Genomic DNA, 17,676 nt, shown 5'->3' on the forward strand with positions numbered 1-17,676 from the left:
CAGCTGGCTCAGTGCCATTTTTACTTGTTTTGGTCCCCTAAACATTAGGGCAGGGAATGACTTTGCAGCAGTTTTGTGGAACTGAACCACCAAGGTAAAGGCCCTTACCCTAGCGTGGTCTCACAGTTCTGGGTACGGGCTTAGTGACACCCTTCACGTAGCACGTGCATTAATCCGGTGAGTCTAGTGAGGGTAGCGGCTCTCTGTTTATTTAATTCCTCACGCGCAGGGGAAGAAGGGGAGGGCGAAAAGGGGATACAGAAGAGAAATCTCGCCGCTGAAAGGTAACAATAACCAGCTTGAGTCCGTTTTTTTGCCCCTTGACCCCCACCACACTTAGTTTAACAGCATTTGCCCAACTTCCTATGGCTCCGCAGCATGCCGAGGTCTCTCTAGCTCTTAGTCCGATTCTGTCTTGCTCGTGATAACCTGTCAGGAAGCAGATGTCACTCCGGGGTGAGATTTCCCTCCCTGCAAGGAAATTTCAGGGAACACTGAACTTCTTGCAGGGGGAGAGGCATGGACGTGGTCAGCAGTTTCATGTCAGAGAAGTCTCTCCCCCTTAGTATTGACTTGCATCAGCACCGCACCCAGCCGTGTCATAGGTGTTTCACCTACCACTGGGGCAACGTGCAGCCTCCCTTGCAATGCTGTGCAACTCCCCTTCCCTCCACCCCATTCGCTCTCCGTGCACTCGCTGGTGGTGGCGGCACAGGCCCTGGGGCTCAGTACACGGGCGGGGTACCCCCTGCGTGTGTCCGCTGGTGCCTGCCCAGGTGGTACTTGTGGCTGAAACTGCGCCCGCACTCGGCACACTTGTACGGCTTCTCCCCGGTGTGGAGGCGCTGGTGGGCCACCAGGTAGGACTGGTTGCTGTAGACGCGGCCACACTCGGCACACGAGTAGGACTGGCGGTCGCGGTGGCTGCGCTGGTGCATGATGAGGTCGGTGCGGGAGCCGAAGGCCTTGCCGCACTGGGTGCAGGTGAAGGACCGGCTCTCACCATGCACGCGCTGGTGAATCAGGAGGTCGGTGCGGGCGCCGAAGCTCTTGCCACACTTGTTGCAGTAGACGAGCCTCTCGGCGTGCGAGCGCTGGTGTGTGATGAGGCTGGTGCGGGAGCCGAAGGCCTTGCCGCATTGGGTGCAGGTGAAGGACTGGTTGTCGCTGTGCATGCGCTGGTGAATCAGGAGGTCTGTGCAGGAGCCAAAGCTCTTGCCACACTTGTTGCAGGAGACGAGTGTCTCGGCGTGCGACTGCTGGTGCACGATGAGGTCGGTCAGGTAGCTGAAGGCCTTGTCGCATTCAGGGCAGGCGTGCACCTTGGCGGCGTGGCTGGCCTGGTGCCGGCTGAGGTCGGCCTGGCAGGGAAAGATCTTGCCGCAGTCGGCGCACAGGCACCATTTGGACTCGGGGTGGGTGCGCTCATGCAGGATCAGGTCGGTCTTGGAGCTGAAGCGCTGCTCGCAGGTGCCGCACAGGAACCAGCGCTCCTTGGGGTGGCACAGCTGGTGCGACGCCAGCTCGGCGTGGAAGCAGAAGCACTTGCCACACTTGGTGCACTTGTAAGGCCGCTCCTCGGCATGGATGCGCTGGTGGCTCAGCAGGGCGGGGTGCGAGCGGAAGCTGTCGCCGCAGTCGATGCAGGGGAAGGGCTTCTCAGCCTCAGGGGCCCGCAGGGGCGTGGTCGGCTCAGCACCTTCCTCCGAGGCTACAGCTGGCCCAGCGGGGGCCTGCTGATGGGCGGCCAGCTCGGCGTGGGAGCCGTGGGCACCGTCACGCTGGGCACAGCGGTAGGGGCGCTGGCGGACGTGGGTGCGCTGGTGCACGGTGAGCGCTGCCTTGTGGGTGAAGCTCTTGCTGCAGTCGGTGCAAACGAAGACGCTCTTCGCCGTGTGGCCGCGCTGGTGCTCCACCAGGGTGGCGTGCCGCCCAAAGCTCTTGCCACAGTCGGTGCAGATGAAGGTGCGCTCCGCCGCATGGCTTTCCTCATGCTCGCCCAGGGATGCCACATCTCCAAACCGCCACCCGCAGTCGCCACAGGCCAATGCCAGCTCCCCCGCGGGGCTCCTCGGCTGGGAGGTCCTGACGGTTTGCTTCCCAGGGGCCCTGGTACACTCAGTGGGAGCGTCCCGCCCGATCCCTGGCTGGCTCCCGGGGGACAGAGGGCTCTTGTAGGGCTTCCCTGCCAGCACGCAGGGGGCCTCCAGCTCCTTGGTATGATCCTCTCCTGGCCCTTCTTCCTTAACGGCTTTCGCAGCCCAGTCACCTGTGCAGGGCAGGGGAAAGAGAAGCCAGAGATACTGTTAATGGCTGCTAAGCCAGGGAACAGCACCAGGCCAAGCCACTTCCCACTGGAGTGCAGTTACCCGAGGGTCTGTGTAAACAGCCATCTCCTCAAACAGCTCTGCTAGGGTGCGTTTTTACTGCTTTCCCCGTTATCTGGTGCAGGGACTCCGGTCTCAGTTCTCCCCGTCGTGCCCCTTGTGTAGCCAGGGCATCTCTGCAGAGGGCATGGAAGAGGCTGCCATTCAGAGGGAGTCTGCACAGGTGTGCGTGACCATGCAAAGTGCAAGGCCACGACAGTTCAGGCCCAATTCTCACTTGGCACCAGGAGTAACTCCAGGGAAGCTAATGGAGCTACAGTGGTGTCAGAATCAGGCCCGCTGCCTCGGCTGGAGGGAAGAGAGGGATTCTCTTCTGGTCTGGGCATCTTCAACAGAGATGCAAGCGAAGCGCCACTTGTGGGGCCAGCTGCTACCCCGAGTTGCATCTGTGCAGCTCCATTGAAAGCAGCAAGGTCCCTCAGGTGTGAAGAAGCCTGCAGAATCCTTCTAGTCATGAGAACATGAGACTGGCCATACTGGCTCAGAGCAATGGACCATCCCACCTTCTGATGTGGGCTAGTCTCACGTGCTTCGAAGGAAAAGACTAGAACTGGGAAATTATTGAGTGAACCACCCCGTCATCCAATCCCAGCTTCTGGCAGTCAGAAGCTTAGGGACACCCAGAGCATGGGGTTGTGTACTGACCATCTTGGCTAATAGCCATTGATGGACCTGTCCTCCATGAACTTATATAATCCTTTTTTGAACAGTTATACTTTTGGCCTTCACAACATCCCCTGGCAATGAGTTGCACAGGCTGACTGTGTGGTGTGAGGAAATTTCCTCCTGTTGGTTTTAAACCTGTTGCCTATTAATTTCATTGGGTGACCCCTGTTCTTGTGTTATGTGAAGGCGTAAAAAACACTTCTGGATTCACTCACAATGTTCTAGATCTCTATCATATTCCTATTAATTATCATCATCATTTCTTAGCTAAACTGTCCCAGTCTTTTTAATTTTTCCTCATACGGAAGCTGTTCCATACCCCTCATCATTTCTGTCGCCCTTCTCTGTACTTTTTCCAATTCCAATATATATTTTTTGAGGTGGGGCGACCAGAACTATACACAGTATTCAAGGTGTGGGAGTGCTATGGATTTATATAGTGACATTAATATCTTCTGTCTTATCTATTCTTTTCCTAAAAGTTCCTAACATTGTTAGCTTTTTGACTGCCGCTGCACATTGTTTCCAGAGAACTATCCACAGTGACTCCAAGATTTCTTTTTTAATAGAATCATAGGACTTGAAGGTACTTGAGAAGTCATCTAGTCCAGTCTCCTGCACTCATGGCAGGATTAAGTATCTAGACCATCCCTGACCGGCATTTGGCCAACCTGCTCCTCAATGATGGAGATTCCACAACCTTCCTAGGCAATTTATTCCAGTGCTTAACCACCCTAACAGTTAGGAACTTTTTCCTAATGTCCAACCTAAACCTCTCTTGCTGCAATTTAAGCCCATTGCTTCTTGTCCTATCCACAGAGGATAAGATCAACAATTTTTCTCCCTCCTCCTTGTAACAACCTTTTATGTACTTGAAAACTGTTTTCATGTCCCCTCTCAGTCTTCACTTCTCCAGACCAAACAAACCCAATTTTTTTTCGATCTTCCTTCATAGGTCATGTTTTCTAGACCATTAATCATTTTTGTTGCTCTTCTCTGGAGTGATTACAGCTAATTTGGATGCTATCAGTTTGTATTTCTAGTTAGGATTATATTTTCCCATGTGCATTACTTCGCATTAATTTACACTGAATTTCATCTGCCATTGTGTTACCCAGTCCCCCAGTTTTGTGAGATCCTTTTGTAATTCTTCTCAGGCTGCTGTGAATTTCACTATCCCTAGAGCTGGTCCACGCTATGGGGGGATCGAGCTAAGATACGCAACTTCAGCTATGCTATTTGCGTAGCTGAAGTCAAAGTATCTTAGTTCGATTTACCTGGCTGTCCTCACAGCGGCGAGTCAACTGCCGCGGCTCCGCCACCGACGCTGCTTACTCCTCCTGCCAAGGTGGAGTATGGGCGTCGATTTGCGGATCAATTTATTGCGTCTAGACAAGACGCGACAAATCGATCCCCAATATATCGATCTGACGGGTAGTATGGACATACCCTTAGTAACTTTGTATCACCTTCAAATTTTGCCACCTCACTGATTTCCCCTTTTTCCAGATCATTTGACTGTTGAATGGTACTGGCCCCAGTACAGATCCATGGGGATTTAGTTCTCTGCCTCCATGTGATGTAATGGAATGGGTGTGAAAGTGGGGCTGTTCTTAATGTTTCCTCTGAATACTGTGTGGGTCCCTCAGTTTCTGGCTGACACTCTGTCTCTGTGGCAACTAATGGCCCGGGCCCTTCGCCCCTGCAAGCGGATGCTAAAGGTGTGGGAGAACAAAGAGATCAGGTGACCTCCTGGCCCAGGAAAGGAACTCAGCAGAGGAGGGATTGTGGGGGGGGGGGGGGGTTGGGGTTCAGTTTGAGGCTGGCTGGGGGATGAGGCATGAGTGTAGATGGGGTTGTCTGGCTCGCTGGGCCCCAGAATGGACCTGGCTGAGGGATCCTGTTTGCTGTACCTACTAGCTCTGTTTTAGACTGTGTTCCTGTCATCTAATAAACCTCTTTTTACTGGTTGGCTAAGAGTCACACCTGACTGCGAAGTGGGGGTGCAGGACTCTCCAGCTTCCAAGGACCCCGCCTGGGCGGACTCGCTGTGGGAAGCGCACGGAGGGGCAGAGGATGCTGAATGCTCCAAGGTCAGACCCAGGAGGTGAAGCTGTGTGAGCTTCTTGCCCTGAACAAGTCTGCTCCAAGGGAGAGGAGGCTCCCCAAAGTAAGGACTGGCTTTGTGGGGAGCAGTTCCAGAGCATTGCCCGGGGACTTCGTGACACTGGGACTCGTTTGCCTGTTTCATGCTGGAGGGAAGGATGATGCAGCAGTTAGGCTGCTCCCCTGGGACTCAAACTGCAGGCTCAATTCCCTGCCACAGCATCTAACGGCCACTTGTGTCTTTCCAAATCTCCCCTACTCTCTCTCTCTGACTTGGCTTCCCCTCCACAGATGTGTGTGAGAATAGCCGCATTAAAGATTGTGAGATGCTCAGATACCAAGGTGACTGGTGCCATGTTAGTATCAGGCAAAGGAATTTACAAAAAAAAAAAACCAAAAAAACCCTGTTTGCTCTTCACATCTCTGGAGGAGAAAATGCAAAGTGAGACTTCAGCACAAAAGAACTGAGGCAAAAGACAGGACAAAAATCCAGTCATTTTCATAGACTAGAATTGTGCCTCAGTGTTCTTTTAATTTTTAAAATCACACAAACGAAAAATACAGTCGAGCCCTCCCCTGGAATTTGGTGCAGATCAGAGATGAACAGAGAAAGCCAGAGTTTGAATTGACTGAATTCCCTTGGAGTGATTTTTTTCCCCCGAAAATCAAGCAGAGAAACCAGAAGTCACAGAATGATGACACAATACAAAGTTCTCACAGTAAACCAGGCCTCCTGCCCCGCAGACCAGCACCCAGCTGGACTATGCTGCCTTCCTCGTAGCAAACCCTAATTTCATCAGATTTTTTTTGTCTAATTTGGGCAACTCCTCAAAACATCCCCAATACATCTCCCAGGCCTGACCAGGCTGGCCTCTACAGTAACCTCACTGAAGTCAGTGGCCTTACACCCAGTGGTGAGCTCCAGCCGGTTCGCACAGGTTCGCAGGAACCAGTTGTTAAATTTAGAAGCCTTTTTAGAACCGGTTGTTCCAGGACAACCGGTTCTAAAAAAGCTTCTAAATTTAGCAAAGGCTCCGGCAGCTGTCCACTCGGCCTCAGCTCACCTCCCCATCTCCCCTGAATGCTCCGCCCTCTTTCTCCTCTCCCTCCCCTGCTTCCTGCAAATCAAATGTTCGCGGGAAGCCTGAAACAAGCAGGCAGGAGGGGGGGGCCGGAGAGCGCAGCCCAGTCCAGCTCCCCATGGCCCTGACCGAGTGCCCCAGCCCGGTCCCAGCCAAGCACCCCTGGCTCAGGCTAGTCCCGGCCGAGCAGCTCCAGCCCGGCCCGGGGAGTCGGGCCCCGCGGCGCCGGTCCCGGTGCCGGCCGAGCGGCTGCGGCTCCGGCCCGGCCCAGCCCGGGGAGTCGGGCCGTGTGGTGTCAGGTCCCGTGGCACCAGTCCCGGTGCCGGCTGAGCGGCTCCGGCCCGGCCCAGGGAGTCGAGCCCCGCGGCGCCGGTCCCGGCCGAGCGGCTCCAGCCCAGCCTGGCCTGGGGAGTCGGGCCCCGCGGCGCCAGTCCCGGCCGAGCAGACCCAGTCCCAGCCCCAGGCAGTGTGGTAAGGGGGCAGGCAGCGGGTGTTCGGTGGGTTGTGGGGGGGTGGATAGGGGTCGGGGTGGTCAGAGGGCAGGGAACAGGGGGATTGAATGGCGGCAAGTGTCTCAGGGGGCATTCAGGAAGGAACAGGGGTTGGATGAGGTGGTAGGAGCAGTCAAGGACAGAGAGAAGGGGTGGTTAGATGGGGCAGGGGTCCATCAAGAATGAGAGGAGGGGTTGGATGGGGCAGGGGTCCCGGGAGGCCATCAAGAATGAGAGGAGGGGTTGGATGGGGCTGCAGGGGGAAGCCAGGGGACAGGGAAGGGGGGATGGGTTGGGGTCCCCAGGGGGAGTGTCAAGGAACATGGGAGGGGGACAACCCCTTCATGAGGTGGAGGAGGAGGGAACCTGTTGTTAATATTTTGGCAGCTCATCACTGCTTACACTAGCGACTGATTCGGCCCAGGACGTCTGACTTACATCCCATTAACTTCAGCTGGGTGGCAAAGGAAACCGACCCAGACTTCTGAAGAGTTATATCCCGGAGGGAACAGGAGAGTCGAAAGGAGAGAGACCCATTGGAAGGCTACTGGGAGTGAGGGAAAATTCACGATTGACATATGTCACTAAGACGTGACAGATGTCGATAAATAAAAAGGGAGATGATGTATTCCTGATGGATGAGAATAGCTCTGTGTGAGGGGCCCCACTTACCTCCCGCTTAAAACCAGGACGTAAGGGATGACTAGGGTTTGTGAGAGACCCAGCATGATCCTGCTTCCTGACTTGTGCAGTCAGAACCGCAGGGAGAGAACGGGCCACCTAGGCAAACAGCCTAACGAGCTTCCAAATGGAGCTGTGTGAAGGGGATGATATGGCGGGGCTGCCTGCAATGGCAGGGGCTGGATTCCATGAGCCAGGAGGTCTCTTCCAGTCCTATGCTCCTGCCCTCCTAGACAGAGCTGTGTAGTATCACTGTTATACAGTGGTGACCGCGTTCTACCCCAGAAGCGGTTGCATTTCAGGCAGTGGCCAAGCAATCTGTGTATGCGGGGCTTGTGATGCACTATGAGCGTTACCCAGGAAATGGGACACTATTCCCTCACCTGTGGAGTCCTTGCAGGTAGTTCGTCTCTTTGCAGAGTCCAGCACATCCATGTGTTTGCTTCTTTCCATCTTCACTAAGTCACTTTTGGCACCAGGATACCCTACAGACAAAAGAGAAATAATCAACATGATGAAAATGTCCCCATCTCCCATGGGCTCACCAATAGGTGGGACAGCCAGGCTTACGCCAGGATATCCACACCAACCATCAGCCTGCAGGGTTGGGCTGATCCAGCAGCTCATGGGTTAATAGCCCCAGCCCCCAGCCCAGACTGCACCAGCCGTTCTAGAGGGTGGATGGCTGGCAGCTTGAGCAGCAGCCCAGCTCCAGATCCCAGGCTGGAGGGAGCTCGGGGCGACAGCTCCATGAAAATACAAGGAGTTAGAGGGGTGCCTGTTACACACGCCCCGTCTGAAGCCCAGGGTACCTGGCTGAGCACATGAGACCTGGTGCCCTGCCCAATGAGTCACCACTGACCTGCCCCTGGCATCATGCCCAGTGACCATCACGCCTCACTCCATAACAGGCCCAAGGTGGGGACCAGGAGCAGGTACTTACGATCTCTGACTGAAGAGCAGCAGAGACCCGTCTTCAGGATGCTCCCTGGGCAAGTCAGCGACAGGGGCCTGGGATTTTGGAGCTGTAGCCCCTGGGAGAGAGCAGCAGCTTCAGGCCACAGCCGGGTGCTTGTCCAGCAGGAGGACAGAGCAACCCCACGCACCTGGATGTTGCCAGTGCAGCCTACTCCTGCCTGCCCAGCCAAATACAGAAGAACTGTGTTTTTATGAATGAATCGGTGATTGAGGAGTTAATCACTGAACATCTCAGTTACAGTGGGTCCGGTGCATAACTTAATTGATTAATCATTCAATTACAGCGTACATAATAAATGGTAACTGTGTACAGTGATCTGTTTTTAATTTGTCTCAGAGACGTGCATTTCTCCTTTGCCACCAAACCGTTTTTTTTTTCCAAAGCTGTCCAGCTGTTGGAAGGTTGGTCGAAGGACTGAAATCACATTTGGCGGCAGAAAAATGGCTCATATAACCAGCCATTCACATGACCAATGTTCACAAAATGAGGGTTCTATTGTAGTGGGGGAGGGAGAGAGCTGGGGTCTAAAAGTTTGGGGTTGGGGAAGGTAGCAGAGTTGGACCTGCTTTGAGCAGGGGGTTGGACTAGATACCTCCTGAGGTCTCTTCCAACCCTGATAGTCTATGATTCAAGACCACCTCTTCCTCCTAAAATTATACCCAGGAGTATGAAGGGAGAGGGAAGAGGACGTTTTTTTGAGACTCTTCCACTTCGTAGGGTGCATCCTAAAAGGCAACCACCTCCCGCCCCCAAACATCCTCTTTGGAAGAGAAGAGTTCAGAAGCGAGAAGGAAACCAGGTTGGTGTTCCATGAAATTCCTACAAAGCAATTCACTTTCACCCATTTCTCCGAGCATTTTCAGTCAGAACAGCTCCAGCCATTCAGAGGGAAAACTGGTCCAAGTTTGTCCTCTGTTTGTTCTGAACTGTATGAAGAGCTGGTTGAAATTTTTAGATGAAAAAGTTTTGCAAATATTGGAGGATTCCACCCCTTGGGCCAGCAAATTGTGTTTTGACCAGTTTTACAGAGCGGTAGGAATATTTCAATGCAAAAACATCAAGGACAATTTTCACAAATGTTTCTGCTTCTGCCGAGCAGCAGTGTTTGCATGTGATTATTAATGAATAGTGCAATGCGTAAAGCGAGAGAAGTTTTCCAGCAAGCTACTAGTCCCATTACAATGGAATCACTAACCCTGAGGGACCACTCCCTCGGTGACGTCCGAGGCATCTGTGAATTGGGGCTCATCCTCCCTTTCAACCTTTATTGAGATGTCCAGTCGGGGAGCAGGATATCCTGAGCAAAGGAGAGCAGAAAAAGTTTTACCATCACATCCATCTTTTCCCTGAATTCTCAAAAGCTGCCAGTTCCATATTCTCAAAATGCAGGTAAAAGATTATTTCAATAAGTTAGATGTATTCGGGTGCTGACATTCATCCTAGAGCACCTGGGGCACTAGCTGAAGCAATATTGGAGCCGTTAGCCATGATCTCTGAGAACCCCCAGAGGACAGAAGAGGTCCCGGAAGACTGGAGAAGGACCAACAGTACCTATCTTTAAAAAGAGGAACAAGAGGTCACAGGAATTATAGACCAGTCAGTCTAATTTTAATACCTGGAAAGATACTGAAGCAAATGATTAAACAATCAATATGTAAGCACCTGGAGGATCATTGGAAAACAAAATCCCCATTACACATATACAATGATGGGGTCTAAATTAGCTGTTAACAATCAAGATAGAGATCATGGAGTCATTGTCGATAGTTCTCTGAAATCATCCACTCAATGTGCAGTGTCAGTTAAAAAAATGAACAGACTGGCAGGGAAGGGGTAGTAATAAAACAGAAAAAATCATGTTGCCTCTATATAAATCCATGGTACGCCCACATCTTGAATACTGCGTGCAGGTGTGGTGGGCCCATTTCAAAAAAGAGATAGGAATTGGAAAAGGTTCAGAAAAGGGCAACAAAAATTATTAGGGGTATGGAATGGCTTCCATATGAGGAGGGATTAATAAGACTGGGACTGCCCAGCTTGGAAAATAGGTGACTAAGGGGGAAATAATAGAGGTCTATAAAATCACGAGTGGCATAGAGAAAGTAAATAAGGAAACGTTACTTACTCCTTCTCATAATACAAGAGCAAGGGGCGGTGATGGGTTGGATCTCAGAAACCCTCCTGGGGGCTGCCAACCGATGTGCCAAGACTACTTCTGCCCCTGCTTTCCCTGCCAGCTCAGGTCTCCAGCACCCTGTCCTGCTGAGCCAGATATTCCCATCTGCTCCAACAAAGATCCAGGGTCGGAATGCCCAACTCCCAGTAGGATCTAAACCCAAATAGATCTGTTTTACCCTGTATAAAGCTTATGCAGGGTAAACTCAAACTCCTCACCCTCTACAACACTGATAGAGATATGCACAGTTGTTTACCCCCCTAGGTATTAATACATACTCTCAGTTAATTAATAAGTAAAAAGTTATTTTATTAAATACAGAAAATAGGATTTAAGTGGTTCCAAGTAGTAACAGACAGAATAAAGTAAGTCACCAAGCAAAATAAAATAAAACGCGCAAATCTATGTCTAGTCAAACTGAATACAGATCATCTCACCCTTAGAGATGCTTCAGTAAGTTTTTTTTTCCCCTCAGATTGGACATCTTCCAGGCCTGGGCATAATTCTTTCCCCTGGTACAGCTCTTGTTCCAGCTCAGGGGGTAGCTAGGGGATTTCTCATTATGGCTCCTCTCCTCCCTTTGTTCTGTTCCACCCCTTTATATATCTTTTGCATAAGGTGGGAATCCTTTTGTCCCTCTCTGGGCTCCCACTCCCTCCTTCTCAATGGAAAGACACCAGGTTAAAGATGGATTCCAGTTCAGGTGACATGATTACTTCAAGCCTTCATTCCTCCCAGCCTGACTCACAGGAAGGCCTGCCTGCAACCAGAGTCATCCAGTCAATTGTCCTGATTAATGGGAGTCATCAAGATTCCAAACCGCCATTAATGGCCCACACTTTGTATAATTACAATAGGCCCCCAGAGTTATATTTCAAAGGTAAAAGAAAAAAAAAACCTCTGGGAGATAGCATACAAGCTGATCTCACAGACAACAGATTCAAAACACAGAGGATGTTCCCAATTTGATTATTCCCCTAATGCCAAGACAAGTTACAAAAAGAAAATAAACATAAACCTATTTCCTTCCTTCTTACTCACTACTCTGATAAGAGGCTGATTATATCTAGTCCCAGATATAAGAATGATACATTTATACAAATAGGATGAGCACACTCAGTAGATTATAAGCTTTGTAATGATACCTTTTGCATGAAGCATATTCCAGTTACATTATATTCACTCATTACTATATTTTTATAAAACCATGTAGATTGCACAACATCACAGGGGCCACCAAATGAAATTAATAGGTGGCAGGTTTAAAACAAACAGGAGAATGCATTTTTTCACGCAACGCACTGTCAACCTGTGGAACTCCTTGCCAGAGGTGTTGTGAAGGCCAATATTATAACGAGGTTCATAAGGGAGCTAGATAGATTCATGGAGGATAGGTCCATCAATGGCTATTAGCCAGGATGGGCAGGGATGGTGTCCCTAGCCTCTGTTTGCCAGAAGCTGGGATTGGGTGACAGGGCAGGGATCACTTAATGATAACCTGTCTGTTCATTCCCTTTGGGGCACTTGGCACTGGGCACTGTTGGCAGATAGGATACTGGGCTGGATGGACCTTTGGTCTGACCCAGTATGGCCATTCTTATAAGGAACAGTCAGCATGGATTTGTTGAGGACAAATCAAGCCAAACCAGCATAATTTCCATTCCTTCCCTAGCCGTCTGAATTCCCATTGCTCACCGGAACAGGCGCTGGCCGGCGTTTCCTCCCCGTCTGCGTCCTGAGAATCCATGACTCCTGCTCAGCCCTTCCCCTTTCACACTGGAGAAAGAGGCAGGGATTAGAAGCGGCACAAACCCCGAGCATGGCAGAGGAATGCGCCGCGTTCCAACGTAACCTTTTGCCCGTCTCAGCGGAACCACGCACATTTCCAACCGCTGCACCTTCTGCTCGCACGGCGGCTCAGCAAAGGCAGTGGCAGCCACACGTGCCCAGCCTTAGGCAGTGGGAGCAGAGGAAATGGGGCAAGTGGGGGTCCCTGGTGAAAGGGCCAGTCCGTTTCTTGTCTCAGGGTGCCGTGAGGTGGGTAGTTAGAGCTAACTGCAGGGGCTACTACTCATGGGACACTAGGACCTGGGCTGGGAGCTGCCAGTTACTTCCATATACCAGCTGACCAGTCACTACCTGGCCGGCGGCCTAGCAGCCAGCGGCTCTGACTCCACAGCCAGCCAGTGTGCCATGAGGAAGGTAAGTGGTCTTGTCATTCTCTTTGTAAAGCCACCAATCCACTAGGAGTCTGTACACCATTTGGGGACCTCCGAACACGGAAGCCAGCCTGGGCATTACGCAGACTATCCGGAGCCCACTGAAAGGGCCAAACAGGACCCTCACTCGGCAGAAACCAGCCTCCCTGAACTCTCCTTTGGGCACGACCCCAGACCGCACCGCCAGCCATCTCCCAGCACCTCCCCGGAGGGACAAGCTGAGGGGACGCCAGGAAGCAAGGCGTGCACCTGAAAGGCAAAGCGTGTGATGGGCTCAGCACCGTGCACTCCAAATGATCTCTGCATGGATCCAGGCCTCTCCTGCCCAAGTGACACACTTCCATGCCTCCCGCTAGCAACCAACCCCTGTGCCCGAGTAATCGTTTTTCTGGAAAAAAACAGCTCTGGGCATTACTTTGGGGTAGTCCGCTGGCTTGTGCTGTACAGGGGGTCAAACAAGCAGATCAGCTGGGTCCCACAGAAGTCTCTGGGCAGCTGAGTTGGTCTTAGCCCCTTGTAGCTCAAGGCCCATTGTTCCCCCTAAGTCTAGGGGGGTGGGAAGGGTTACCATGCTGCAAAGCCAGTGCAGTAGGGGGCTTGCTAATCTGCCAGGCATAAAAAGGGGAAATATGAAAGGGGTTGCAGCCCTGGTGTGTGGGGAGAACAGGCCTTGCCCCCTCCTTGGGGCCCAGAAAGTGGGAGGGCTTCTATTTGGCCCCTGTCACAGGCTGAATGAGAGCTTTTGTTTCCTTGTCTGGGATACCCTGTTTTGAGCCCTGTTGTCCCTATGAACACGGCCAGGGTCTGTCTCACACAAGCCCACCCCCCCCGCACACACACACCCCTGCAATCATGCACCCTCACGCCTTTCACAGAGGAGACTGAAGGGCTGGACCAGACAGCACTGTTTCTACAGCACTAGTCCCTGTGCAGGGGGTGTGCATCCTCCTCTTACATGTGTCCTAGGGATAAGGCTGCTCTAAGCTTTCCTGCCCAGCAGGTAGCCCAATGGGCTAAGAACTAGTCTGTAGGGCAGTTTGCTGACATAGTTCTTCGGGGTAAGACCCCGCATGGACATTCTTAGCCCCAAAATAAGAGTGCTTCCCCCGGTTACCTTAGGGCACTTTGCAGGCAACAGAAGCTAAATCGGACCAACAAGGCGGGGCAGGTAATACAGAGCTCTTCTGGGGGGCTGCCAGCATCCTGGGCTAATGCAAGGTGGGAAGGACTGAGTAGTTAGCACATGTTGTAAGGGCCCATTAAAACCCCTGCAGTCATAGGACTGTGACGTTATTGATATAAACTGGGACCATATAGAACATGGGTTGAAACCAAGGTCCTGTAGTGGCACCAGATCTTATGTAAAGGGGGTCATATAAGGTGTCCAAGACCAGGTTACGGGTTACTGGTTATGATGATGCTGTCTGTATCATTTTGTAGTTGAAGTTATAAGTATTGGCTGTATACTGTCTATATTTCAAACTTATGCTGTGTTACTGGGAAAGATCCCAGACAAGTGGGTGTTAGCTCTGCTTAGCCTGCTTGATGGCCCATTAAGGACCATCAGCTACACAACTGACCCACTAAGAGGAGGCAGATACGCCTTGTGACTCAGCAGGGTGTGCAGAAACTGGCCCATGTGACTGCAGACTCCATTTTGCTGTAATTTTCCACAGTAAGAACAAAGAAGTGTTCTTACACCTGGAAGTGCCTATATAAGGCTGATGCCTCATCTCCCTCTGGTCTTCAATCCTGCTTCCTACCCCTGGAGGGACTTTGCTACAAACTGAAGCTCTGCACAAGGGACTGATGACCCATCCCAGCTGGGGATGTTCTCCAGTGACTTAATTTGAACCTGCAGTTTACTCCATCACTGCTACAAGCCTGAACTAAGAACTTTGCCATTACTGTATGGAATTGATTCCATTTAACCAATTCTAGCTCTCATCTCTATCTTTTTCCCTTTATAAATAAACCTTTAGATTTTAGAGTCTAAAGGATTGGCACCAGCGTGATTTGTGGGTAAGATCTAATGTGTATATTGACCTGAGTCTGGGGCTTGGTCCTTTGGGATCGAGAGAACCTTTTTCTTTTACTGGGGTGTTGGTTTTCATAACCGTTCTGGTGGGACCCAACTGAGTGTGCCAATTCAGGACCAATTGCTCAAACAGGGCAGTCACAGCCCAAGGCTAGGGTATTTCCACCTCTAAGGCAAACCAAACCAGCCAGACAAAAAGGACTTTGGTTTCACCCCAGTGGCTAACCACAAGTCACACAAGCAATTTCCTTAGACACTCCAGTCTCCCAGTATCACCACCAGTGCCAGCCGTCCTGGGGATGAATGGTTATGAAAACCAACACCCCAGTAAAAGAAAAAGGTTCTCTCAATGCCAAAGGACCAAGCCCCAGACCCAGGTAAATATACAAATCAGATCCTACCCACAAATCACGCTGTTGCCAATCCTTTAGAATCTAAAATCGAAAGGTTTATTCATAAAGGGAAAAAGATAGAGATGAGAGCTACAATTGGTTAAATGGAATCAATTACGTACAGTAATGGCAGAGTTCTTAGTTCAGGCTTGTAGCAGTGATGGAGTAAACTGCAGGTTTAAATCAAGTCTCTGGAGAACATCCCCTGCTGGGATGGGTCATCAGTCCCTTGTGCAGAGCTTCAGTTTGTAGCAAAGTCCCTCCAGGGGTAGGAAGCAGGATTGAAGACAAGATGGAGAAGAGGCATCAGCCTTATATAGGCACTTCCAGGTGTAAGAACACTTCTTTGTTCTTACTGTGGAAAATTACAGCAAAATGGAGTCTGCAGTCACATGGGCCAGTTTCTGCACACCCTGCTGAGTCACAAGGAGTATCTCCCTCCTCTTAGTGGGTCAGTTGTGTAGCTGATGGTCCTTAATGGGCCATCAAGCAAGCTAAGCAGAGCTAACACCCACTTGTCTGGGATCTTTCCCAGTAACACAGCATAAGTTTGAAATACAGACAGTATAGAGCCAATACTTATAACTTCAACTACAAAATGATACAGACATACAGACAGCATCATCATAACCAGTAACCCGTAACCTGGTCTTAGACACCTTATATGACCCCCTTTACATAAGATCTGGTGCCACTACAGGACCTTGGTTGCAACCCATGTTCTATATGGTCCCAGTTTATATCAATAACATCACAAGGACAAAAAGAGGGGGCTACAGATTGTTGTAATAAGCCATTAATCCAGTGTCTATGTTCAGGCCATGACGTTTAGTGTCTAGCTGATACCACCTCGCCCGCCTGGGTTCTCTAATATCCCGAGACCCACAGGGCTACAACCACACTGTACAGGCAAGTCGCATCTTAGGCGCATTTAACATGCAAGAATTTAGCTCTGCGCGGTTGGCAAAAACAGGAAAAAAAGAAAAATACCAAATAAAAACTGCATCTGTAGTGTGAGCTATTCCAGCCGCCATTCAACTCAATGAGTGTTTCACTCGACGCGGTTTTCACTTTATGCGCTAACCACGGAACAGAAGCCCCGTGTAAGATGAGACTTGCCTGTAGTCAGTCAGAAAAAGCCATTCTTACTGGGGGGCAGGTGTCCGCAGGGGGAGTAGCACCGACCTAGCTACATACAGCACAGCGTACCCACGCCGGGGCAGCGGTGCCGGGGGTACCCACACCGGCGCAGCGGTGCCCACAGGGGTGCTGGAACAATTTCTACAGCAGAGGTGCTGATGGACACTTACTGTAAACCCTGTATATGAGGGAAACCACTGTAACCCAGAGGGGCAGGAGCACCCCTAGTTCCTTCACCTATCAGTACCGACACCAGCCCGGCAGTGGTGGGGGGGGGGAACCCACAGCAGCCCTGGAGCACCCAGGGGTGGGGGGACCCATGCTAACCTGGCTGGGCCAATAAACTTCCCCATGTAGACAAGTGCTAAGAATTCACTCTAGCCCTGGCTCTGCCACTGAGCTGCTCCCTGACCTTGCCCAAGTCCCCTCTGCTCCGGGCACTGCCGCAGTGCCCCCCCGCGAAAGGGGCGAGCAGCGCCACTGGGGGTGCAAAGTGCCTTGTTGGGGGGGGCTCCCAGCAGCTGTGTGTGTGTGTGTGTGTGTGTTGGGGGGACACCCAGCAGCTGTGTGTGCGCGCACACGCTGGGGGGGATCTCAGCAGCTCTGTGTGTGTTGGGGGGATCCCAGCAGCTCTGTTTGTGATGGGGAGGGCTCCCAGCAGCTCTTGGTATGTGTGTGTGTTGGGGGGATCCCAGCAGCTCTGTGTGTGTGTGTGTGTGTGTTCGGGGGGGATCCCAGCAACTCTGTGTGTGTTGGGGGGGGCTCCCAGCAGCTCTTGGTGTGTGTGTGTGTGTTGGGGGGATCCCAGCAGCTCTGTGTATGTGTATTGGGGGGGATCCCACAGCTGTGCGTGTGTGTGTGTTGGGGGGCGGATCCCAGCAGCTCTGTGTATGTGTGTGTGAGCGCACGCGTTGGGGGGGTTCCCAGCAGCTCTGCGTGTGTGTGTTGGGGGGATTCCCAGCAGGTCTGGGGGTGTATGTGTGTGTGTGTGTCTGCGTGCGAGTGTTGGGGGGGCTCCCAGCAGCTGTGTGTGTGTGTCTGCGTGCGAGTGTTAGGGGGGGCTCCCAGCAGCTCTGTGTGTGTGTGTGTGTGTGTGTGTGTGTGTGTGTGTGTGTGTGTGTGTGTGTGTTGGGGGGGCTCCCATCAGGTCTCTGTGTGTGTGTGTTGGGGGGGATCCCAGCAGCTCTGTGTGTGTGTGTGTGTGTGTGTGTGTGTGTGTGTGTGTGTGTGTGTGTGTGTGTGTGTGTCTGTCTGTTAGGGGGATCCCAGCAGCTGTGTGTGTGTGTGTTGGGGGGGGATCCCAGCAGCTCTGTGTGTGT

The 17,676-nt window shown here is 51.8% G+C and overlaps 1 protein-coding gene across 1 annotated transcript in view; it reads right to left on the reverse strand.

Moving 5' to 3' along the window:
* Positions 1-204: 204 nt before the first annotated feature.
* LOC127042807 (zinc finger protein ZFP2-like) overlaps positions 205-17,676 on the reverse strand; it is a 41,986-nt gene continuing 24,514 nt past the window's right edge. Inside the window, exons 2-5 of the mRNA XM_050936252.1 lie at positions 12,264-12,344; positions 9,588-9,689; positions 7,797-7,898; positions 205-2,269 (exon numbers count right to left, since the gene is read on the reverse strand). Of these exons, the coding sequence (XP_050792209.1) occupies positions 726-2,269; positions 7,797-7,898; positions 9,588-9,689; positions 12,264-12,315 (1,800 nt within the window). The 5' untranslated portion in view covers positions 12,316-12,344 and the 3' untranslated portion in view covers positions 205-725. The remainder of the gene's footprint in view (positions 2,270-7,796; positions 7,899-9,587; positions 9,690-12,263; positions 12,345-17,676) is intronic.

Source organism: Gopherus flavomarginatus, chromosome 1 (genome assembly GCF_025201925.1).
Source record: "Gopherus flavomarginatus isolate rGopFla2 chromosome 1, rGopFla2.mat.asm, whole genome shotgun sequence".
In the NCBI taxonomy this organism is placed as follows: Eukaryota; Metazoa; Chordata; order Testudines; family Testudinidae; genus Gopherus; species Gopherus flavomarginatus.